Source organism: Bos javanicus, chromosome 9 (genome assembly GCF_032452875.1).
Source record: "Bos javanicus breed banteng chromosome 9, ARS-OSU_banteng_1.0, whole genome shotgun sequence".
In the NCBI taxonomy this organism is placed as follows: Eukaryota; Metazoa; Chordata; class Mammalia; order Artiodactyla; family Bovidae; genus Bos; species Bos javanicus.
In genome coordinates this window covers 73,513,372-73,535,774 of record NC_083876.1, presented here as the reverse complement: position 1 = coordinate 73,535,774, position 22,403 = coordinate 73,513,372, and the positions used below count along the sequence as shown (strand labels likewise).

Genomic DNA, 22,403 nt, shown 5'->3' with positions numbered 1-22,403 from the left:
ACCTGCAACATTCCTGCTGCATTCTACCCAGAAACAGAAATTGTAGTTATAAACAATTTGAGTGATACATGTTCCACTTAGAAAATACCTAGATAAAATTACTTTTTTGTCTTTGGCTCTCATTTTTTTCTTTCTGTGTTGTTGGTCATTGTTAGGGAAAACAAAGAAAGATACCTCACCCTATTTTAATGCATTTAGTAAATAAAGCATTTACTGTCAGAGCGTAGTCTGCTATTGTTTGGCTTTTTCTTTGTTTTTCCTTGAAGTGTCTTTGTGAACAGAGATAAATAAGTATGGATCATAAGCATTAGATTATCTGTAAATTCAGTGTTTATTGTTGAGTATATTGTTATGGGAACAATTAATTATCACATTGATAACATCGATTTTCTTCCATGCATGTGGTTTCAGATGATAATGAAGATACTGATGGTGATGGTGTTCATGAAATAACAAGCCGTGATAGTCCAGTTTATCCCAAATGTTTGCTTGATGATGACCTTGTCCTGGGAGTTTACATTCACCGAACTGATCGTCTTAAGTCAGATTTTATGATTTCTCACCCAATGGTCAAAATTCATGTGGTTGATGAGAATACTGGTCAATATGTCAAGAAAGATGATAGGTAATTTTTTTAATTGTACAGGCAGTCCTTGAAATTGAAACTGTCTACAGTAGAAGTCCTTTTTCTACCACTGACGGTCATTCCCTGATAGCTCAGTTGGTAAGGAATCCTCCTACAGTGCAGGAGACCCGGGTTCAATCCCTGGGTCGGGAAGATCCACTGGAGAAGGGAAAGACTATCCACACCAGTATTCTTGGACTTCCCTTGTGGCTCAGATGGTAAAGAATCTACCTGCAATGTCGGGAGACCTGGGTTCGATCCCTGGGTTGGGAAGATTCCCCTGGAGAAGGGAAAGACTATCCACTCTGGTATTCTGGCCTGGAGAATTCCGTGGACTGTATGTATAGTCCATGGGGTTGCAAAGAGTCAGATACGACTGACTGACTGACTGTCGCTTTCAATTTTCATACTAATTGTAGGTGTTCTTCAACTATTGATATTGATCAATATGTTTTATAGAAGAAATGAAGTGACTGTGCTAATTGAGTAATTAATTTTCAGTAGAGGGGAGTTGAGAGAGTTTCTCTGAAGCTTAATGACTAATTTATGATATTTAGGTTACATTGTAAGTCGTCTCATGTTACACTGTAAATCCTTTAGTTGTCTAACCTCATATTTTCATATATATTTTCTTTTGAATGTAATGTATTGTCTGTCCCTCAGGTGAGGCAGATGTCTTGAATTTAATTTTTCCTAGTATTAATTTTGTAGCTAATACATGCTTAAGGCCCAAATACAAAGTATAATAAATGACTGTACTAGAATTCAAAAAAATTATTTGCCTGGAAAAATGGCAGAAATTGGAAACAAGAAAATTATCAAAAGGTTATTCACTTATTCATTTGTCTTGGAGCATAGAAAGAAAATATAACAAACCTTGAAGTACATACAATCCTGTTGTGCTCAAATTTTGTTTATTAAATCTAATGTACTAACTTACCACAAACTCAATTTAATATTCTGAAGATGTTACTTTATTCTAGCTTTATATACTGAAGGACAAATCATACCTCTCACTTTATATTTAAATAATAAAATAATTCTTTGAAACTGAGAGTATGTAAATGCAAAATGAACTGAGATACTACTACTTTTCAGCCTCATAAAATGTGTAGCTTTCTAGATACATAAAATATTTTTTCCTTGTGTATCATGGCTATTTATTGTTTCTGATCACCTCACCTTGAACACCCTAGTTTTATTTTTTTCTTGCCTTCTCAAAATTACAAAGAATCGTGTTAATAGCAGTATCTTTTTTGAACAGTGAACGGCCTGTTTCGTCTTACTATGAAAAAGAGAATGTGGATTATATTCTTCCTATCATGACCCAGCCGTATGATTTTAAACAGTTAAAATCAAGGCTTCCAGAGTGGGAAGAACAAATTATATTTAATGAAAACTTTCCCTATTTGCTTCGAGATTTTGAGGAGAGCCCTAAAGTCATCCTTTTCTTTGAGGTATGAATTGAATAGAGCATAAGTTTTAATTAATATTTTAATAGCACAAATATAAGTTTTTATTTTGGGGCTTCCCAAGAGCTAGTGGTAATGAACCTGCCTGCCAGTGCAGGAGACTTAAGAGATCAGAGTTCGATCTCTGGGTCAGGAAGATCCCCTGAAGCAGGACATGGCAACTCACTTCAGTATTCTTGCCTAGAGAATCCCATGGACAGAGGAGCCTGGCAGGCTACAGTCCATAGGGTCACAAAGAGTCAGACACAGGTGAAGAAACTTAGCACACAAGCTATTATTTTAGTAGATTAGTAATTCAAAAAAGTGGTGTGAGAATTTGAGGATAACTTGATAATATCCATCAGAAGTCCTTAAAGCTGTTATTCTAACTTTTGGTATTTCTTCTAAAGGATAAGTGTCAAGTACTCAAAGATGTGTATGTAAGGATGTTTATTTCAGCACTGTTTATAACAGCAGAAATTTTAAGGAAATAGGTCTCTTCAGTTAGCAAGAGGTTTGGTTAAATAAATTATGATTTTTATTAAACTTATGATATTTACATGATGATATACATATGTATATATTGACTTGGGCTATCCACTACATATTATATGAAAATAGTTTGCAAAATAGTGTTGGAATACATAGAACAAGATTTAAATACCTGTAAACTTGATGTTAATGTTCATCAGCTATGAGTCTAGGTTACAAGTTGTTTTTACTTTGTTATGTATTTTTCTTACACTGTCAGTGTTTTTTTCATTGGGAATGTATTACATTGAAGACAAGTTTAAGTATATAAGAAATAGGAATAAATTGGAGTATGTATTATTTTTTAAGTAGTCTTCTATAGATTTGTTACCTCAGCAGACCTTTTAATAAGCACCAGTAGGCTCAAAGTGGTCGTCTTTGACAAGTACCTAGAATACATGTGGCTGGTTGGTTGGAAATCCGTGAAGTTTAATATCCAGACAAGATGGAGATATGAAAGAAAATCTTTTGAGAAGCCTAATAAAAACATATATCTAAAGAGAAAATACCCAACTTAGGAAGTTGATCCAAGGAGGAACCTGCAGATAAGGCCATGAGTTTATTAAACAAACAAGTCTTTGAAGTCTGTGCTCATACATTCAAAAATGAGCAAAGCCTAAGAATTCTATGCCTGGTATATTTTTGCCAGGACTACATTTGAGATAATACTTTGTCTTGAGTTTTAAATAAATCTTAAAAGATTTATTGATAAAAGATAAAGTGATCAGAAACAGACCTTACTAACTGGGTGAGTTAAAAGTGAGCGAGATGAGATAAAAATGTTTTTCTTCTAAGTGAGGGTTTTTAAAATTTTATTAATATTAGAAAATATTAAATTTTAAATAACCTAGTATACTGTGAAATAATTTTTTATGCTTACTTACAGATTCTTGATTTCTTAAGCATGGAAGAAATTAAGAATAACTCTGAAATTCAAAACCAAGAATGTGGCTTCCGGAAAATTGCCTGGGCATTTCTCAAGGTATGTTTTTCAAATCTTCAAGTGTTATGGGTTATTTTTTTTTTCAACTCAGTTTGGTGTCATATAAGGAGTTAGGATAAGGAGGTAAGATTGCCGTGGTGAAGAGGTATTAATTCAAACTCAAATGATGCTCATTCAGATTCTTAGATGTTTGTTCAGTACTTAGATGTGTGCCAGATACACTTTATGCTCTGGAGACCCAGCATTGAAAAAGACACACACAGCCCTGCCCACATTTATTCAACTCAACAAATTATTTATTGAACCCTTTCTATGTGCCAGCCACTGTTCTATTCAGTGAACAAAGAAGATAAACTCCTTGACCTCATGGCCTTCATATTCTAGCAAGAAAAACAGGCATAAAACAGTTGATCATAAAGCTTAGCATTTATTATAATTTTTATGAATACTATCAAGATGATGAAAGCATCTGTGGTATCAGGTAAAGGTCTCCTACAGAAAGGACATTGAACCTGATCATGAGCTGGATGGCAGGAATGAGAAAGAGAGAGTTCTCGGTTGGGTGCAGAGTATGCAAAGACCCTGATGTTGTAAGGAGCAAGGAATACCTCGATAACCGAAAGAAGGCCACTGAGAATGAAGGACAGAGACTGAGGGAGAAAACGGTGCCTGGAGAGCTTGCTGAGGTAGACGGGGCCTTGGTTATACAAGGTCTTCGAGCCCAAGCCATTATAGCAACTAGCCACCATTATAGACTTTAAAGAGTAATGGGAAGCCATTTAATGATTTTAAACAAAAGGGTGAAATAATCTGATTTATTTTTTATAAAGCTTACTTTGCTGGGTAGAGAATGAATTAGAGAGGTCAGAAATGTAGATACTGGAAATCAAAGTAGAAACTTCTTGCTGTAGTCCAGGTATAAAATGATGGTATCTTTGACAAGGATGTTTCAACAGAGATGAAACATATGGATAGATTGATGTTTTAAAAGGGTAAATTTTAATTTCATAATTTTTTTATTTCTGACTTTGAACATAAATTTGAGTTGTAAGAAGTCTTGAGTAATTAACCTGTTGTGTATTATCTTATAAAATTTTTCCATTTGTGCATCCATTCATTCAACAAATATTTACTAAGTGTCTGTGAATTGCCAGGCACTCTTTTAAATATAGGGTATTTGTAGATAAATTAGACATTGTCCTGGCCCTCCAGTTCAGTTTCTATGTAAACGTATTGCCCATATGATTGTGTGCTATGGAGCAGACGCTGTGAAAACCCAGATGAGACACCTAGTCCATGCTGAAGTTTAGAGGCTTTAGAAGAGGTGCAGTCTGCTTGCTGAATGGCAGCAGATTGACTGTGGTGAGGAAGTCATTAATTCTAGAGTGGTTTTAGAATCCCGCTGTCCATTGTACCTTCTAAAATCTCCCTTCTGTAACCTCTTATACCTTTTTCTAGACCCCATCTCATACTAAATCAAATAAATAAAAACAAAAGACCAAAAAGGGTCACATTCACAGAGTGAATGAACATTGCCACCTTGTGGTGTAATAAGAAACTGCTTTCATTACTTTTATGCTACGGTCTGTGCAGAACTGCCCTATTTACTGTCAGTTGCACTTGGGAAACGATGTATTTCACAACATTTTATCTTTTAAGTGTTATACAAATTTTTATTTATTTATTCATGCAATCAGAAGTAAAGGGTACATTATTGTATGTGCGTCCTCTGTTGTAAACATATATATCTTTCATTAGACTGTAAGTTTTCAAGTCACTGGCAATTCTTTTGGGCCAATTTGTTGAACATATTTTAGTCTGTACATTACCAAATCTCTTTGCATTTAATATATTACTCTTGAAATTCTCTATAATATCATTCCATGCACATGAATGGCACACAGAAAGTGCTCCATGAGTATCTACTGAGGGAATTAATAAATATATGGAAACTGACTAAAAAAAACTCATCTTTGAGAAAATAACATGAATCAGATTACAATGCACATGTTTTAATACCTGTACCGTTGGTTCTAGGAATGTCCTAGGTAATTGTGAAGTTATCATAGTGATCCAAATGAACCCCAAAGAACTTTGTCCAGATATAAATGAGACTTTATCCTGATTCTCAGGTAGAGGCGCTCTTGATTCTTTAAGCACATGTATATGACTAATCTGTTAAACTACAAAATAATAAAACCTTATTTATTCACGCTTCACATTCTATGGTTTGTAATCATAATGGCAGGATTTGGCTGAATCTTAGTTGTTTACTCATACTAAGCAGCATACTTGTATAAACTAAATTGGTTAGTGAATATTAAAACAACTTATGGAAAGTATGATTTAGAATCTGGGGAATAAATAACCTTCTAAAAATGATATTATTGCCTTATGATAAGCTTTAGGCAGATAGTACAGTTTATGAAAGGAATCATCAGTGCTTAATATTTAATGACTAAACATCTCAATTGCTCAGTTTGAAACTATTTTTTTAATCCCTCTATTTCATAATGTCACCCCTCAGCTTACAACCTCCGTTGACTTTACATCCTCTTCTACAGGGGTAGGGAAAAGATGAGTTGTATTTTTGCTAACTTTTGTTTCTTTATTGATACCTTCTTCCTGAACGCAATGCAAATCTGGGTTTTGCCTCAGCTAATAAAGCTTCTATTTGCCAAATTATTGAACATTTTCTAGTTCTTTTACCAGTCATGCTTATGTGTGTAATACCATGGTTTTGAAGCTCTTGATACCTTGGTTTTTCTTGACACCATTTTTTCCTGATTTCCTTATCACGTTCCTTCGGTTTCCTTCCTGGTCTTCCACCTATCTCTTTAATATCAATCCTGCTCATGATTTCATCTGTAATCCACTTTTCTTAGACCCGCTTTTCCTGCTTATGCTTTAAAATTCAGACATTTCAGCTTGGGTGACCCATAGCTATGACTCCCCCAAACTGAACATCCTCCCTAAATCTCTTGCATCTTCCCTATCTGCTGCCTCATTTGGTAGCACCGCCATCTGCCCAGTCTCCCAGGTTTACCACCTTAGAGCTGCCTTATCTGTTTTGGTAGCTACAAGTCATATGTGGCTGTTTGAATTCAAATTAATGAGCTAAAATTAAATGTAATTAAAATTTGATTTCCACAGTTGCCCTAGCCCCACTTCAAGTGCTCGACAGCCATAGTGACTAGTGGATACTGTCTTGCATGGCACAAGTTGAGAGCATGTCTGTCATCACAGAAAGTTCTGTTGGATGCGCTACGTTAAGCATCTTTCTTGGCTCTTCCCCGTTTACTTTCCAAGTTGCACGATCAGTAACAGTTATTAAATGTTCCCTGTGCTCTGTCCCTTCCTACTCTTCCAGTTTGTCACCTCCATGTTCTGCCTGAACTGCTGCAGAAGCTCTCAGCTGTCTCTACTAATTTGTAAAGGACACAAAGGTTAACAGAGGTATTTTCTACTTAACGGTCACAGTCTAGTGAAAGAGAACCTAATTTTGAGTTGGTGAGATAATTTTCCTCCTAAGAATGTCCACTTATTTAGCTTAAACGTATGTTGCCTTGTTTAATAGTTTTTTAAATTGAATAGACCTTTTTAAGAAGGTGAACCAAAACATTTTAAAAACATAATATGGAGCTCTCTTTTAGAATAATTTTGACTTTTTGAAAGTTTAACCATGAAATTTTACCAGTAAAAATACTGATGTTGAACAAATGGGAAATTTGTTTCTGTGTTTAAATAATATGCATTTTAATCTTTATCAGTATTGTTACAAACAGATGTATGTTGATCACCTTATTTGTACAAAGTGACACCGGCCACAGTAATGCTAATGCTTTACCAATGGTCTGAAGTTGTATAGGGGGAAAGACAGCTCTTAGGATGTCATTTGGGTTACCTTGTCAAAATGATCTGAAACCGTGCTTAACCAACTGTGTCAGTGTTCTTTGCTTTACAAATCTGAGGAACTTCAGCATGCCATATTAATCTTTTTAAAATGAATTTTGGACTGTCTACTGTTGGTTTATTGGGCATCTTTTCAGTGAAAGTAACGTTTCATTTGAATTCTCATTTTAAGCTTCTAGGAGCCAATGGAAATGTAAACATCAATTCAAAACTTCGCTTGCAACTGTATTACCCACCTACTAAGCCTCGATCCCAGTCAAATGTCGTTGAGGTTTTTGAGTGGTGGTCAAGATGTCCAAGAAATCATTATCCATCAACGCTGTATGTAACTGTAAGAGGATTGAAAGTTCCAGAATTTGTAAGTTAATAGCACATGCAAAAAAATATATTTTCTGTTGTTGAGATTAAAGGGTGGGTGATGGTTTCTATTTCTATACAGATAAAAACTTTAGAATTATTTTAATAGATATCTGAAGTAGAAAGGAAACTTCAGAGATTATATATTAAGCCTGTAATAGCTGATACTTAAAAGACATTTTAATGAATTTTAAGTCCTAAATATCGATTTCAATTTTAAGATTTAAAAAAAAATGCTAATCTTTAAATATTAAAGATAAAAGAATGACTTAATGTGTGGTGGTGGTTTAGTCACTAAGTCGTGTCTGACTCTTGTGACCCCATGGACTGTAGCCCGCCAGGCACATCTGTCCATGGGGTTCTCCAGGCAAGAACAGTGGAGTGGGTTGCCATTTCCTTCTCCAGGGGATCTTCCCAACCCAGGAATCTAACCCGGGGCTCCTGCATTGCACACAGATGACTTAATGTGGAAATTGACAAACAGGACCAGACAGTAAATAGTTTCAGCTTTGCAGGCTATGCAGTCTCTGTCGCAGCTACTCAACCTAAAGTGAAAGTAGCTACATACACATATGTAGATGATAACCAAACAGATGGTTTTGGATGTGTTTGAATAAAACTTTATTTGCAAAAATGTCATTGGGCTACATTTAGGTCATAGCTTGCAGATTTTTAGATCATAGCTTGCAGGTTTTTAGATCATAGCTTGCAGATTATTTGAATTATTATTCAAATAATCAACAAGTAATATTTCTACTTCTGTTGTATATAGATTAAAATTATGAGTATCTTAGCAAACATTTGTCCTAAAATGAGGTGAAACTTTTGCTTTTGTCTCATTGATACAAAACATTTCAGGCCATTCTGCATATTCTGTATTGATATAAACTGTGACCACAGTGTTGGTTTTCATTGGTTTGAATGGAATTAAATCTATTTTAAGAAATGGAGGATTTAAAAACATTAGGTCTTTATGTTATGATCTTAAAGCCAGAGATTCCATAGTGCAATGCCAGAGCTATAATATAACATCTGGTAGATATTGGTGAAGAGGTAGAAACAAAGGGACAGAGTGACTAAAACTATTTCGTTGGAGTTCTGTTTTAGCCTTTCCCTCTTTTAAGGCTTTTAGGTTTAAGACTAATTTCAAGCAACTTTCGTTTTATTTAAAGTGATAGTGAAAGTTGTTTTGTTACCTCCAACTCTTTGTGAATCCATGGAGTATACAGCCCATGGAATTCTCCAAGCTAGAATACTGGAGTGGGTAGCCTCTCCCTTCTCCAGGGGATCTTCCCAACCCAGGGATCGAACCCAGGTCTCCCACATTGCAGGTGGATTCTTAACCAGCTGAGCCACAGGGGAAGCCCAAGATTACTGGAGTGGGTAGCCTATCCCTTCTCCAGCAGATCTTCCCAACCCAAGAATCGAACCAGGGTCTTCTGCATTGCAGGCGGATTCTTTACCAACTGAGCTATCAGGGAAGCCCATTCATTTTACTTTATTTAAATAGTGTACAAATAAAAGTAGAATTTTTTCTGGATTACATTTTGAAACATTTTCATATTATACTGTTTGTTTCAATATTTTAAAAGCCACATATGCTAGAAAAGAGAAAAAGATTAGCATGAGACATACATTTTCTCATTTTCTGTACGTACTTAGGTAAAGCCATCTTACCGTTCTATGATGGCTCTTCAGGAAGAAAAGGGTAAACCAGTATACTGTGAGCGACACCATGAGCCAAGTTTAGTGGACACGGAGCCTGGATTAGAAGATTCAAAGGAAGTGGTGAAGTGGAAACGGTTGCCTGGGCAGGTAAGTGTTCACTGACACTGGATTCATTTAGATATTTATTTTAAAATGCGCCGTCAGCTCCTAGGGTAAATAGCTTGCTACTTAAAGCTTTCAGGTTATCCTTGTTTTTAGCCATGATCTTGTCTGCCTATTCATTCATTTGGTAAATAATAATAGAGTGCCTAGCGGGTACATACAGATATTATCTTAAGTTCTTTGGGGTTATGGAGAGTTTTATTAGTTTGCCAGAGCTGCCATAAGAAAGATCACAGACAGGTTGGCTTAATCAATAGAAATGTATTTTCTCGTAATTCTGGAGGCTGGAAGTCCCAGATTAAGGGTTGGCAGGCTGGTTTATGCTGAGGCCTTTCTCCTTGGCTGGCAGATGGCTGCCATCGTGCTGCTTCTTTGTGGTCTTTTCTCTGTACGTGTATATCCCTGGTGTCTCATCTTCTTATTAGACTACGGCTCACCCTAGCAACCTCATTTTAGCTTAATCTGCTCTGTAAAGACCTTGTATCCAAATACTGTTACATTCTGAGGTACTGGGCTTAGGGCTTCAGCAGAGGAATGTGGGGGGACACAGTTCAGGCCATAAATCGACAGTTTTTAGATTCATGAAATTCTCAGTCCCTGGCTTCTTCCTGAATCACATTTTGATAGAGACAGGTATATGTATATCCTTTTACCAGAAGTTGAGCAGTATTTAAGTTTTCACTAAAATTTTTTTGTACTTGGCTATCATATTTTGCGGTGGCAAGAAGCATTACTGGTGAAGTTTTGCCAGTCGTATTTGTTTCCGTAAAGAGTGGAGTGGTTCATTTTATAGACTCAGTATATACATAAGAGTGACTATTTTCCTAGACTTTTTCATGTTCTGTTTTGCATCATACTTAATTTTCTTTTTGAGGCCAATTTTACAGATACATCTTAAAGTCACTTTTAAACACTTTACACATAATAATATGGAGAGAATAATACTTAGACTGTGCCCTTGGGGACCTTTCACATCAGTTGGGAACATGGGACTTACTGTGCTGTTCACTAACAGGTATTCTGCAAAGAACTCTTCAGGAAATATAGATATAGAAATAATTGTTTAGATGAGCAGTTCTCAAAAGTGTGATTTAGGCACTGTTGGGAGTCCTCAGACCCTTTCAAGGGATCTGTTGAAGTTAGTCTATTTTCAGAATAAGATCATAATAATTCTAATGATTCTGTAATGATTTAATCTGTCTTTTTAACTTTCATTCTCTCACAAGACTTTCATTCTCTCGCACTGGAGTTTTCCAGAGGCTAAATGATATCTGATATCACAAGAGGGTGAATGCAGAAGCAGTTTTGCTTTTATTAAGCAAATCCAGCTACCATTTATTAAGCCAGATATTGAAAAGATTAGCAAAAATATAGAGCAGTTCCATTTTATGAAATCTTTCATGAAAAGAAATTATGTTAACATTTAATGGACTTGCTCTGTTATTTTTTAAATGATTAACAAATGGTTTTTTAATTTCTCAGTTTTAATTTCTAATATGATAAATATCTGTAGATAATAGCCACATTTGGGGATCCTCAAAAAAATTTTAAGACTGTAAAACACCCTGAAATGAAAGCAGTTTGAGGATTTCTGATACGTAAGTGGTGATCTGGAGTGGTGGAAGAAGGGTTCATTCAACAGGTTGGTGGAGCCGATGACAAACTTTAGAGTGGTCAAGTTAGGAGTGAGTGAAGAGGACAGGGAAGAGTAGTTCATACTGGGGCAATGTTAAAAATAAATGGGGAAGCACCTGTTGTATTCCTCAGACACTCAGAGCTTGGTGGGCGGGAAATCCGAGTTTGTGTAAGAGGTCAAGTGGTGATGACAGAGTAGGCCCACACTCTGAAGTGGCTCAAGTGGTGGGTAGCCTAATATTTGATTGTGTGGGGCTGAGGAAAAGTGGGAGGTTTCAGGTGAGAAGGAAGTGTGATAACAATTGTATTTTAGGACAAATTAACAATTTGTCCCAGTGCTGGCAATGGCATGTAGTGGACCTTGAAATAGGATACATCAGAATGAGAGGAAGGTGGCCATTGCAGTCATCGATGTGTGAGGTGAGAAGGATCCAACCTTGGGATGCTGGTGGCAAAAGGGAGAAATGTGACATGAATACGAAAGGAGAAAAGACCTAGTGTGACTGAGTGACTGACAAAGTAGTAAAGAAGTGGAGAGTTGAGGGTGTTGAGGCCCTTTGTTGCTGTTATTAAATGTTCATCAGGTGCTTCTTCTGAGTATAGCGTCTTACTCTGGGAATGCAAGTTAAATGATGGTGCCTTTAGTGTTTTGGCTTTAGTGATGAGGCACAGTTTTCCTTAACTACACCTCCTCCTCTACGAGCAGCAGTAAGTGATTATGAAACCTGCTAACTTTTCCTTCAATTTTTGACCTCTTTTTATCCTCCTCTCCCTTTTCTAAATCATCTGGATGGAAAGATGGTATTGGGTACATTATTGATATCTAATAGATGTCTGTTGAATTTTTCACCTTTCTAGTAGCTGCTCATAATTCTGCCTCTTCATATTGCTGCTAAATTGTGATGCTACTTGTGAGAACCTGGTTCCTGTCCAGAAAGCAGGTCCTTGAGTCAATAGTCTTTGACTGAGCTGGGCTTAACCCTCTGAATAATACTTAATAGCTCTATATAGTACTAGTAGTTACTCACAGGTTTGCTGTGATGAATATGTGTGCGTGTGCACTCAGTCACTCAGTAGTGTTTGACTCTTTGCCATCCCATGGACTGTAGCCCGCCACATTTTTCTGTCCATGGGATTTTCCAGGCAAGAATATTGGAGTGGGAAGCTATTTCCTAACTCCAGGCCATCTTCCCAACCCAGGGATTGGGCCTGCGTCTCCTGTGTCTCCTGCACTAGCGGGCAGATTCCTTATCACTGAACCTCCTGGGAAGCTCATGATGAATATATAAAAAGATGTTTGTAATAAAAGTACCACATTCATGGCATATCATAAGGGCCAAATATACATTTTGAATAATAAGAAAGAAATACAGGAACTAAGGCTCACCAAAGTTTTAAAGAAGTAGAATTAGGACAAGTAAAAGCAAGTAGTATTTTCTACGATACATATCAGTCCTCAAAAAGTTTTGGTTTCATCTGGTAATAAGGAATTAAAACATAAAAATGATGAAGGAATTTTAATAAAAATAGTGAATGAGAAATCAATAGGAAGTGATTGATTTACTCCAAAAATGCATTTTGGAAGGCTTTACAAATGATGGTTATTTAAGAGAAAAAAGAAAGAATGAATATTTATACATCCTGGACTTCAGCTTGGTCTGTATGTCATCTGTAGACTCAGGACAAGTTTATGGTTCCACAAAAATCACTTATTAGTTGCTGTCATGAAAGAAGGGCGTGACACATATTCCCTTTTGTGACTATATGAAAATAATCTGGTAGTGACAGCTTTAGAGTATCAGATCTTGAAATTTTGTGTTTATCTTTTAGGTGAATAGTGCTAGTTAGGCATGGGGTATCAGATCAGATCAGATCAATCGTGTCCGACTCTTTGCGACCCCATGAATCGCAGCACCAGGCGTCCCTGTCCATCACCAACTCCCGGAGTTCACCCAGACTCACGTCCATCGAGTCAGTGATGCCATCCAGCCATCTCATCCTCTGTCGTCCCCTTCTCCTCCTGCCCCCAATCCCTCCCAGCATCAGAGTCTTTTCCAATAAGTCAACTCTTTGCATGAGGTGGCCAAAGTACTGGAGTTTCAGCTTTAGCATCATTCCTTTCAAAGAAATCCCAGGGCTGATCTCCTTCAGAATGGACTGGTTGGATCTCCTTGCAGTCCAAGGGACTCTCAAGAGTCTTCTCCAACACCACAGTTCAAAAACATCAATTCTTCGGCACTCAGCCTTCTTCACAGTCCAACTCTCACATCCATACATGACCACAGGAAAAACCATAGCCTTGACTAGACGGACCTTTGTTGGCAAAGTAATGTCTCTGCTTTTGAATATGCTATCTAGGTTGGTCATAACTTTCCTTCCAAGGAGTAAGCATCTTTTAATTTCATGGCTGCAGTCACCATCTGTAGTGATTTTGGAGCCCAGAAAAATAAAGTCTGACACTGTTTCCACTGTTTCCCCATCTATTTCCCATGAAGTGGTGGGACCAGATGCCATGATCTTCGTTTTCTGAATGTTGAGCTTAAAGCCAGCTTTTTCACTCTCCACTTTCACTTTCATCAAGAGGCTTTTGAGTTCCTCTTCACTTTCTGCCATAAGGGTGGTGTCATCTGCATATCTGAGGTTATTGATATTCCTCCCGGCAATCTTGATTCCAGCTTGTGTTTCTTCCAGTCCAGCGTTTCTCATGATGTACTCTGCATAGAAGTTAAATAAACAGGGTGACAACATACAGCCTTGACGAACTCCTTTTCCTATTTGGAACCAGTCTGTTGTTCCATGTCCAGTTCTAACTGTTGCTTCCTGACCTGCATACAAATTTCTCCAGAGGCAGATCAGGTGGTCTGGTATTCCCATCTCTTTCAGAATTTTCCACAACTTATTGTGATCCACACAGTCAAAGGCTTTGGCATAGTCAATAAAGCAGAAATAGATGCTTTTCTGCAACTCTCTTGCTTTTTCCATGATCCAGCGGATGTTGGCAATTTGATCTCTGGTTCCTCTGCCTTTTCTAAAACCAGCTTGAACATCAGGAAGTTAGCGGTTCACGTATTGCTGAAGCCTGGCTTGGAGAATTTTGAGCATTACTTTACTAGCGTGTGAGGTGAGTGCAATTGTGTGGTAGTTTGAGCATTCTTTGGCATTGCCTTTCTTTGGGATTGGAATGAAAACTGACCTTTTCCAGACCTATGGCCACTGCTGAGTTTTCCACATTTGCTGGCATATTGAGTGCAGCAATTTCACAGCATCATCTTTCAGAATTTGGAATAGCTCAACTGGAATTCCATCACCTCCACTAGCTTTGTTCATAGTGATGCTTTCTAAGGCCCACTTGACTTCACATTCCAGGATATCTGGCTCTAGGTCAGTGATCACACCATCGTGATTATCTGGGTCGTGAAGATCTTTTTTGTACAGTTCTTCTGTGTATTCTTGACATCTCTTCTTAATATCTTCTGCTTCTGTTAGGTCCATACCATTTCTGTCCTTTATCGAGCTCATCTTTGCATGAAATGTTCCTTTGGTATCTCTAATTTTCTTGAAGAGATCCCTAGTCTTTCCCATTCTGTTGTTTTCCTCTATTTCTTTGCATTGATCACTAAGGAAGGCTCTCTTATCTCTTCTTGCTATTCTTTGGAACTCTGCATTCAGATGTTTATATCTTTCCTTTTCTCCTTTGCTTTTCCCTTCTCTTCTTTTCACAGCTATTTGTAAGGCCTCCCCAGAAAGCCATTTTGCTTTTTTGCATTTCTTTTCCTTGGACATGGTCTTGATCCCTGTCTCCTGTACAATGTCACGAACCTCATTCCATAGTTCATCAGACACTCTATCATCAGATCTAGGCCCTTAAATCTATTTCTCACTTCCACTGTGTAATCATAAAGGATTTGATTTAGGTCATACCTGAATGGTCTAGTGGTTTTCCCTACTTTCTTCAATTTAAGTCTGAATTTGGCAATAAGGAGTTCATGGTCTGAGCCACAGTCAGCTCCTGGTCTTGTTTTTGCTGACTGTATAGAGCTTCTCCATCTTTGGCTGCAAAGAATATAATCAGTCTGATTTCGGTGTTGACCATCTGGTGATGTCCATGTATAGAGTCTTGTCTTGTATTGTTGGAAGAGAGTGTTTGTTATGACCAGTGCATTTTCTTGGCAAAACTCTATTAGTCTTTGCCCTGCTTCATTCCGTATTCCAAGGCCAAATTTGCCTGTTACTCCAGGTGTTTCTTGACTTTCTACTTTTGCATTCCAGTCCCCTATAATGAAAAGGACAGCTTTTTTGGGTGTTAGTTCTAAAAGGTCTTGTAGGTCTTCATAGAACCATTCAACCTCAGCTTCTTCAGCATTACTGGTTGGGGCATAGACTTGGATTACTGTGATATTGAATGGTTTGCCTTGGAAACGAACAGATCATTCTGTCATTTTTGAGATTGCATCCAAGTACTGCATTTCAGACACTCTTGTTGACCATGATGGCCACTCCATTTCTTCTGAGGGATTCCTGCCCGCAGTAGTAGATATAATGGTCATCTGAGTTAAATTCACCCATTCCAGTCCATTTTAGTTCGCTGGTTCCTAGAATGTCGACATTCACTCTTGCCATTTCTTGTTTGACCACTTCCAATTTGCCTTGATTCATGGACCTGACATTCCAGGTTCCTATGGAATATTGCTCTTTACAGCATCAGACCTTGCTTCTATCACCAGTCATATCCACAGCTGGGTATTGTTTTTGCTTTGGCTCCATCCCTTCATTCTTTCTGGTAGTGACAGCTTTAGAGTATCAGATCTTGAAATTTTGCATTCATCTTTTAGGTGAATAGTGCTAGTTAGGCATGGGGTATAAATTCACTCAATTTTATGGAGAATTAAAACTGGTTGTCTGCTTTGAAAGTGAAGTAATTTACTATGCTTTTCCATCATTCTGCTTACTTGCTTTCCTCCTCCTCTGCCTCACAGTAAAGGGACCTTTCAAAAAACCAGAAACGGCACCAGCTACAATAATTGAAATTAACAACTAGCTTTCATATTTAATGTTTCTTCATCTGTATTTATAAAATGTATGTTTTACAGGCCTGCCGTATCCCAAACAAGCACCTCTTCTCACTAAATGCAGGAGAGCGAGGATGCTTTTGTCTTGCTTTCTCCCACAATGGAAGAATATTAGCAGCAGCCTGTGCCAGCCGGGATGGATATCCAATTATTTGTGAGTAATGATCCTATCTGTTTAGTCTAATGCTAGACTATGAGAGGATTTTTTTTTTAATTCATTGAAATCTTAATTTGTCATCCACCCATACTACTGAATTAAAATAGATTTCCTCAAGTAAAGTCACAATTCTTTTTAATAATTTACACTATACAGTATATGTCCAGGAATAACAATGAGAATGATTAAACGAAGGATAATAATGAGAATGATTAAATGAAGGATAATAAATTTTTAAAAATATTCAAGAGGTACTCTTTGTGTATTTTCTATTTTAAGTATAGAAATTTTGCAGCATGTAGGATTAATAAATCTCTTGAGGAATTTTAGTCCAATTTTAGTCCTTTGATAATAGTGAGAATTTGGTTATGAAAGCCCTCAAATTTCTTATGTACTAAGACAGTAAAAATTGGCTCAGGAATACCAATGAGGATTTTTAATTATAGTAAATCAGCAGAGAGTCCAAAGACCTACTCTTAAAGTACCTTTAAAAAATGGAGAAACCACGTTGACAAGTTATTTCTGTAACATTAGAAATGTTTTTTCAGTGGGTATTCATGCTCTTCTAGTCATAGAGGCATGAAATACTTTCCCTTCTTGTTTAATGGTGAAAACCAGCTCACCTCAGCAGGAAGTAGCCAGCTCTTCATAGGCATCTGCCCCAAGCACTGTCTTTGAGTTTCCCTCAGCTTCACAGTTTATTATTCCGGGGCTGATTGGCTCTTTTTTTCAGCAAGGACACATAATTGGCTTGATTATCAGCTATTAAGTAAATATTCCTCCTCGTGAAATGTTCACTTTAGATGTACAAAGTTATCATGTAGTTTGATTATGACTATGCTATTCTGCTATCGTTAACATTCACTAAAAGCTATGCATTGGGGAAAAAAAGATTCTAAAAAAAACATACCCCCAGAGTATTAATAGTGATTTTTTTTTTCCACTATGCACTGGGCAGTGAAGTAATTATTTTCATTCTGATATGTATGTTTTTAACATTTCCAGAATAAATATGTGTTACTTCATGCTTTAAGAAAAACTTGAATTTAGATATACCAACTACTGCTTGAATCTGAAAAAAATTTTTAAAAAAGGAAGAATCTTTGTCTTTGGTTTTTGATTATGATGTATCTGCCTGGAATTCATTCAGTTCATAGGATGTACAGATTAATGTTTTCCACAAACTTGGGAAGTTTTTCTTCTTTATTTCTTCAAATGCTATTTCTGCCCCCTTCTGTTTCTTCTCTTCTTCTGAGACTCCCATCATTTCTGTGTTAGTGCACTTGATGGTATGCAACAGATCTCTACACCTTTATTCATTTTTTTCTTTCTGCCCCTCCACCTACGTAATCTTAATTGAATTGTCTTCACGTTTAGTGATTATTCTGACAGTTCATATCTGCTGTTGAGGCCCTCTAGTGAATTGTTTATTATTTCAGTTATTGTACTTTTCAACTCTAGAATTTCTACTTGATCTTTTTTTTTATAACCTCTATCTATTAATTGGTAAGAAATAATTCTCACACCTTCGTTCTTTAGATGTGGTTTTCTTTAGTTCTTTGAACATACTTTTAAGAAAGGATTTAAAGTATTTAACTAGGTGTCATAGACAGTTTCTGTTGACTGCTTTTTTTTTCCTGTTTGTGGCCATACTTTCCTGTTTTGTGTATATGTGTGTGTCTCCCTTGAAAACTGAATATTTTAAATATTACAATGTGGCAACTCTGGAAATCAGGTTCCCTTACTTACCCACCTCCATCTGCCCACCTGGGATCTGTTGTTGTTATCTGTATAGTTATTTTCCTAGTTTTTATTCCTTGTGAGATGCTACCCCTGGAGTTTTTGTCTTGCTAGCTTGGTGGTCAGCTGATGGTTAGAGAGGGATTTTTAAATATCCTTGAGTAAGGAGGTCTCCGTGCCAGTGCCAAAGGGTGCTGTGTGTGTGTGTTGGGGTAGGTTTCCAGTGCTAAAGTAGAGAGTTTACAACTTCACCTTAGCCTTCACTTTCTGTTTGCACGGAGCTTCCCCAGGGCAGTCACAGTAAGATACAAGGCCTTTCAGTGCACAGCCTTTGATGCGTGTGTGTTCTTCTCAATTCCCTGGAATATACTGGAGCTTTTCAAAGTAACCTATGGCCATCTCATTCCCAATATTTCCTTTTACGTTCTTTGATCAGCTTCTTCTACCTGGTTTCACTGCCTCAGAGGGCCACACTACTGATTATTTTATGCACCCCAGGGTTAGGACTCTTCATCCAGAGCATGCTCAGAACCAGGTCAGATAAAGCCAGGCCCTGAGAATGGAGCATTACAGGAAGCTGCCAAATTGTCTAACGGTTTTGTCTTGGGGATGGGCTTTGGAGGTCTTTAGGCCTTTTCTGCCCCATCTCATAGATGCGAGGCTACTATTCTTTGTAGTTTCAAGGCTGTTGGTTTTCAAGGCTACTCTGGAGCTTGGGAGAGGAGAATGGGAACAGGACAACTTAAAACACCACAGAACTCACTGTTGTTGCCAATATTCATATGTTTTTCTTTAGTAAAATGCTCCTCAGGTTGTTATAAGCCTTTAATTCCCAAAATTTTGAAAAAGTTAATTTTGACAATTTTTGCCAGTGTTCTTGTTGCTTTTATGGGGGAGCAGTTTTCCAAGGTCTTTATTTTGCTATAGCAGAAGTTCTTCTGTACATAGTATTTTAAACAGCAGTTGGTTTTGCCACTAGGTGGAAGTAGAGACTTGGAAATTGATCTGTGTTGTTAGACAGTTTTACTGTATACATAACATAACAATACCACAATGCCTTGTTTTTCAGATTAAATTAGAATTTTTCTCTCACAGTAGCAGAGTTTAAGTTTCTCATTGCTTCGAATAGTTAAATTTTGCTTGAAATTTGATTGATTTTCAGATAAAATAGTACTTTATTCATAAAAGCCCAAATTACAGAATCTTTTAAATGAATTATAATTTAAAAGTTATCTGTTTGATAAGTTGATTATCAAAGATTATTAGGATTGCTTTGAAAAGAGATCAGAATAATTGTTAATTGTAGCATATTATAAAATTTTAGATATTTAAGTTCTTGTATCTAAAGCAATTGAAATCTTACTTTTAAGTAGATTTTGAACTTTTTTCATACTGAAAATGTTTTTGGTGATAATATTCTATAGACAGTGCTTACCTTATGTACAAATTATTATAAATTATGAATTTTTATATTATTAAGTTAAGAATCCTCTGTCTGGAACTTACTAATTTGGGGAATATTTTCATTAGTATATGAAATTCCTTCTGGACGTTTCATGAGAGAATTGTGTGGCCACCTCAATATCATTTATGATCTTTGCTGGTCAAAAGACGATCGTTACATTCTTACTGCATCATCTGATGGCACTGCCAGGTTAGTAACTTCAGAAGTACTCACTGCTATGTATGCTTGTTGTTGTTCAGTCACTAAGTTGTGTCCGACTCTTTGAAACCGCATGGATTGCAGCATGCCAGGCTTCCCTGTCGTTCAGTGTCTTCTGGATACTCCTGGATGCTCAAACTCAAGTTCATTGTCAGTGATGCTATCTAACCGTCTCATCCTCTGTGTATGCTGCATGCCCTCAAAGAGAGTAAATAGAATGTAAAGTGATATAACTGCCCTTATGCTTCAATTATGTCTTTCTTATCAAGGGACTGTCATAAATATGCATCATACAGACTCACTGATTAAATAAGTTATGAAAACTTGTTCCTAAACACATGCTGTTAAATATATTTCATTTATATGATATACAGTGTTTCTAATCCTCAGTCTTTAAATGGTCATTTTGTACAGTTTTGATTAATACTTTGAAGTTATTAAACAACTGAGATTTTTTTTCCTGGAATACAAGCTGTTGATAGCAGGGATTCCATCTGTACTGTTTAGCTGGATCCAGAGACCAAGACATGGTGCTGCTCAATGCATAATGTAGGGTCAGTAAATGAATATGCATCTTGCATTTTAAGAGTGTAATAGATTTTCAAATATTTGCATTTTTCAGAATGTCAGTCTTAAAATAATTTAACCCCTTCCAATTTAATAAGTAGTAGTGTTAGTCGCCCAGTTGTGTCTGACTCTTTGCGACCCTATGGACTGTAGCCCACCAGGCTCCTCTGTGCATGGGATTCTCCAGGTAGGAATACTAGAGTGGGTCACCATGCCCTTCTCCACGGGATCTTCCCGACTTAGGAATCAAACCTGGTCTCCTGCAGTGTAGGTAGATTCTTTACTGTCAGAGCCACCGGAGAACTAGAAGCCTACGATTAATCCCTCTTAGCAATATCTTCAATAACCCATCTGGTTTCTTGTTCTTTCAAGTGTAACCATTCTGCCTGACGCCAAGCTATGCTAGAGAAAAAGGCACAACCTTGGTAAGACCTTGACTATGGATTTGAGAGTCATAAAATCCATAAATTCTCATCTCTGCTGAACAATCCTTTTGCTTGTGTTTATTTAGCTATTTTTTTCTTATTCCTCTAGCAACAGATCCAACCAAATCTTACCATGCTTCAAGTTCTTTGCACAATCTTAAGTTCTCTATACAGTCTTCCCACTTTGATTAAGTGACTACCTTCAATTTACAGTGTAATTTAACCTGACATGAAATTCATGTATTTCTCTCTGGTTTACCACCTAATATCCATAAATTTGGGCTTCCCAAGTGGTAAAAAGCCCACCTGCCAATGCAAGAGACATAAGGGGTATGGGTTCAATCCCTTTGTGGGGAAGATCCCCTGAGGAAGGGAATGGCAACCCACTCCAGTATTCTTGCCTGGGAAATCCCATGGACAAAGGAGCCTGGCAGGCTACAGTCCATAGTGTCGTAAAGAGTTGGACATGACTGAAGCGACTTTGCACACACATTCATAAATTTACCCATGTGTATCTCTATTCATGTCTGTTGACAAAGAGATATGGGTCCCCACGATCCTTTATTCAGTGTGTTCTGTGGTTTGGTGTGCTTATCCTGCTCTCTCTCATCTTTTTCAGCTTTGAATTTCACTTATATGCTAATAACTTCGAGCTCCTTCTCTTTTTCAAATTCAGCTATTAACACACTTCTGCCTGGATTGCCCAGTGGTACCGCAAATCCAAATCTGAAATCACCAAATTTTGTTTTCTGTTTTTAACCTTCATATAGTTTTTGTTTTGTTTGTTTTGTTCTTTTTTTTAAATTTAAATATTTAAAAAATTTTACTATGTTGTATTGGTTTCCACCATATAAATCAGCCACAATTATACATACATCCCCTCCTTTCTTAGCTTCCCTCCTCTCCCCCATCCCATCCCTCCAGGTCATCACACAGCACCAGACTGGGCTCCCTGTGTACAAAGCAGCTTCTCACCAGCTGGCCATCTTACACATAGTGTATCTATGTTGATGCTGCTTGTTCTACTCTTTCCCTCTCCACCATGGCCACAAGTCCATTCTCTGCATCTCCAAATTTTTAAATGCGTCTCCTTATCTACCCTGCCTCCCAAGCTGGGAACTCAGAGTAGTGCTATTCATCTTTCTTTCTCACATCTAAGTAGTTCTGAAGTGTATCAATTTTCCCTCCTAAAAGGCTCACATTCTGTCACATTCTTTCTGTCTTCACTGCTGTTGCCTTAATTCAAGCCCTTGTTATCTTTTTGCTTCAACTGTTGCTGCTTAAGCTTTGCCAGTGTTCCCCCTCTAGCTCCTCCACCCCTGCTATGCTAAAATTCTTTCCAAAACCATCTTTCATAATGTCCTGACTTTAAAAAATCTTTGATTGCCACTGCCGTTTGAAAAATGTTCTGGTTCCTTAGCACAGCATGACAGACATGGCCCTCACTGACCTCCCATTTTCTCCTGTGCACTTCCCATAGTACCCTCTGCCTCACTCA

The 22,403-nt window shown here is 37.3% G+C and overlaps 1 protein-coding gene and 1 long non-coding RNA gene across 12 annotated transcripts in view; one reads left to right on the top strand and one right to left on the bottom strand.

Moving 5' to 3' along the window:
- Positions 1-22,403, bottom strand: part of LOC133254063 (uncharacterized) — a 252,562-nt gene that overhangs the window by 3,349 nt on the left and 226,810 nt on the right. The window lies entirely within an intron of this gene.
- AHI1 (Abelson helper integration site 1) overlaps positions 1-22,403 on the top strand; it is a 219,722-nt gene that overhangs the window by 37,021 nt on the left and 160,298 nt on the right. For all 11 annotated transcript variants that reach the window (XR_009738557.1, XR_009738556.1, XM_061428058.1 and 8 more), the window contains 7 exons: positions 412-625; positions 1,890-2,082; positions 3,494-3,589; positions 7,635-7,820; positions 9,482-9,634; positions 16,375-16,507; positions 19,781-19,904. Coding sequence is in view for 9 of the 11 variants with exons in the window: in XM_061428058.1 (XP_061284042.1) it covers positions 412-625; positions 1,890-2,082; positions 3,494-3,589; positions 7,635-7,820; positions 9,482-9,634; positions 16,375-16,507; positions 19,781-19,904 (1,099 nt within the window). In the remaining 2 variants the exon portion in view is untranslated. The remainder of the gene's footprint in view (positions 1-411; positions 626-1,889; positions 2,083-3,493; positions 3,590-7,634; positions 7,821-9,481; positions 9,635-16,374; positions 16,508-19,780; positions 19,905-22,403) is intronic.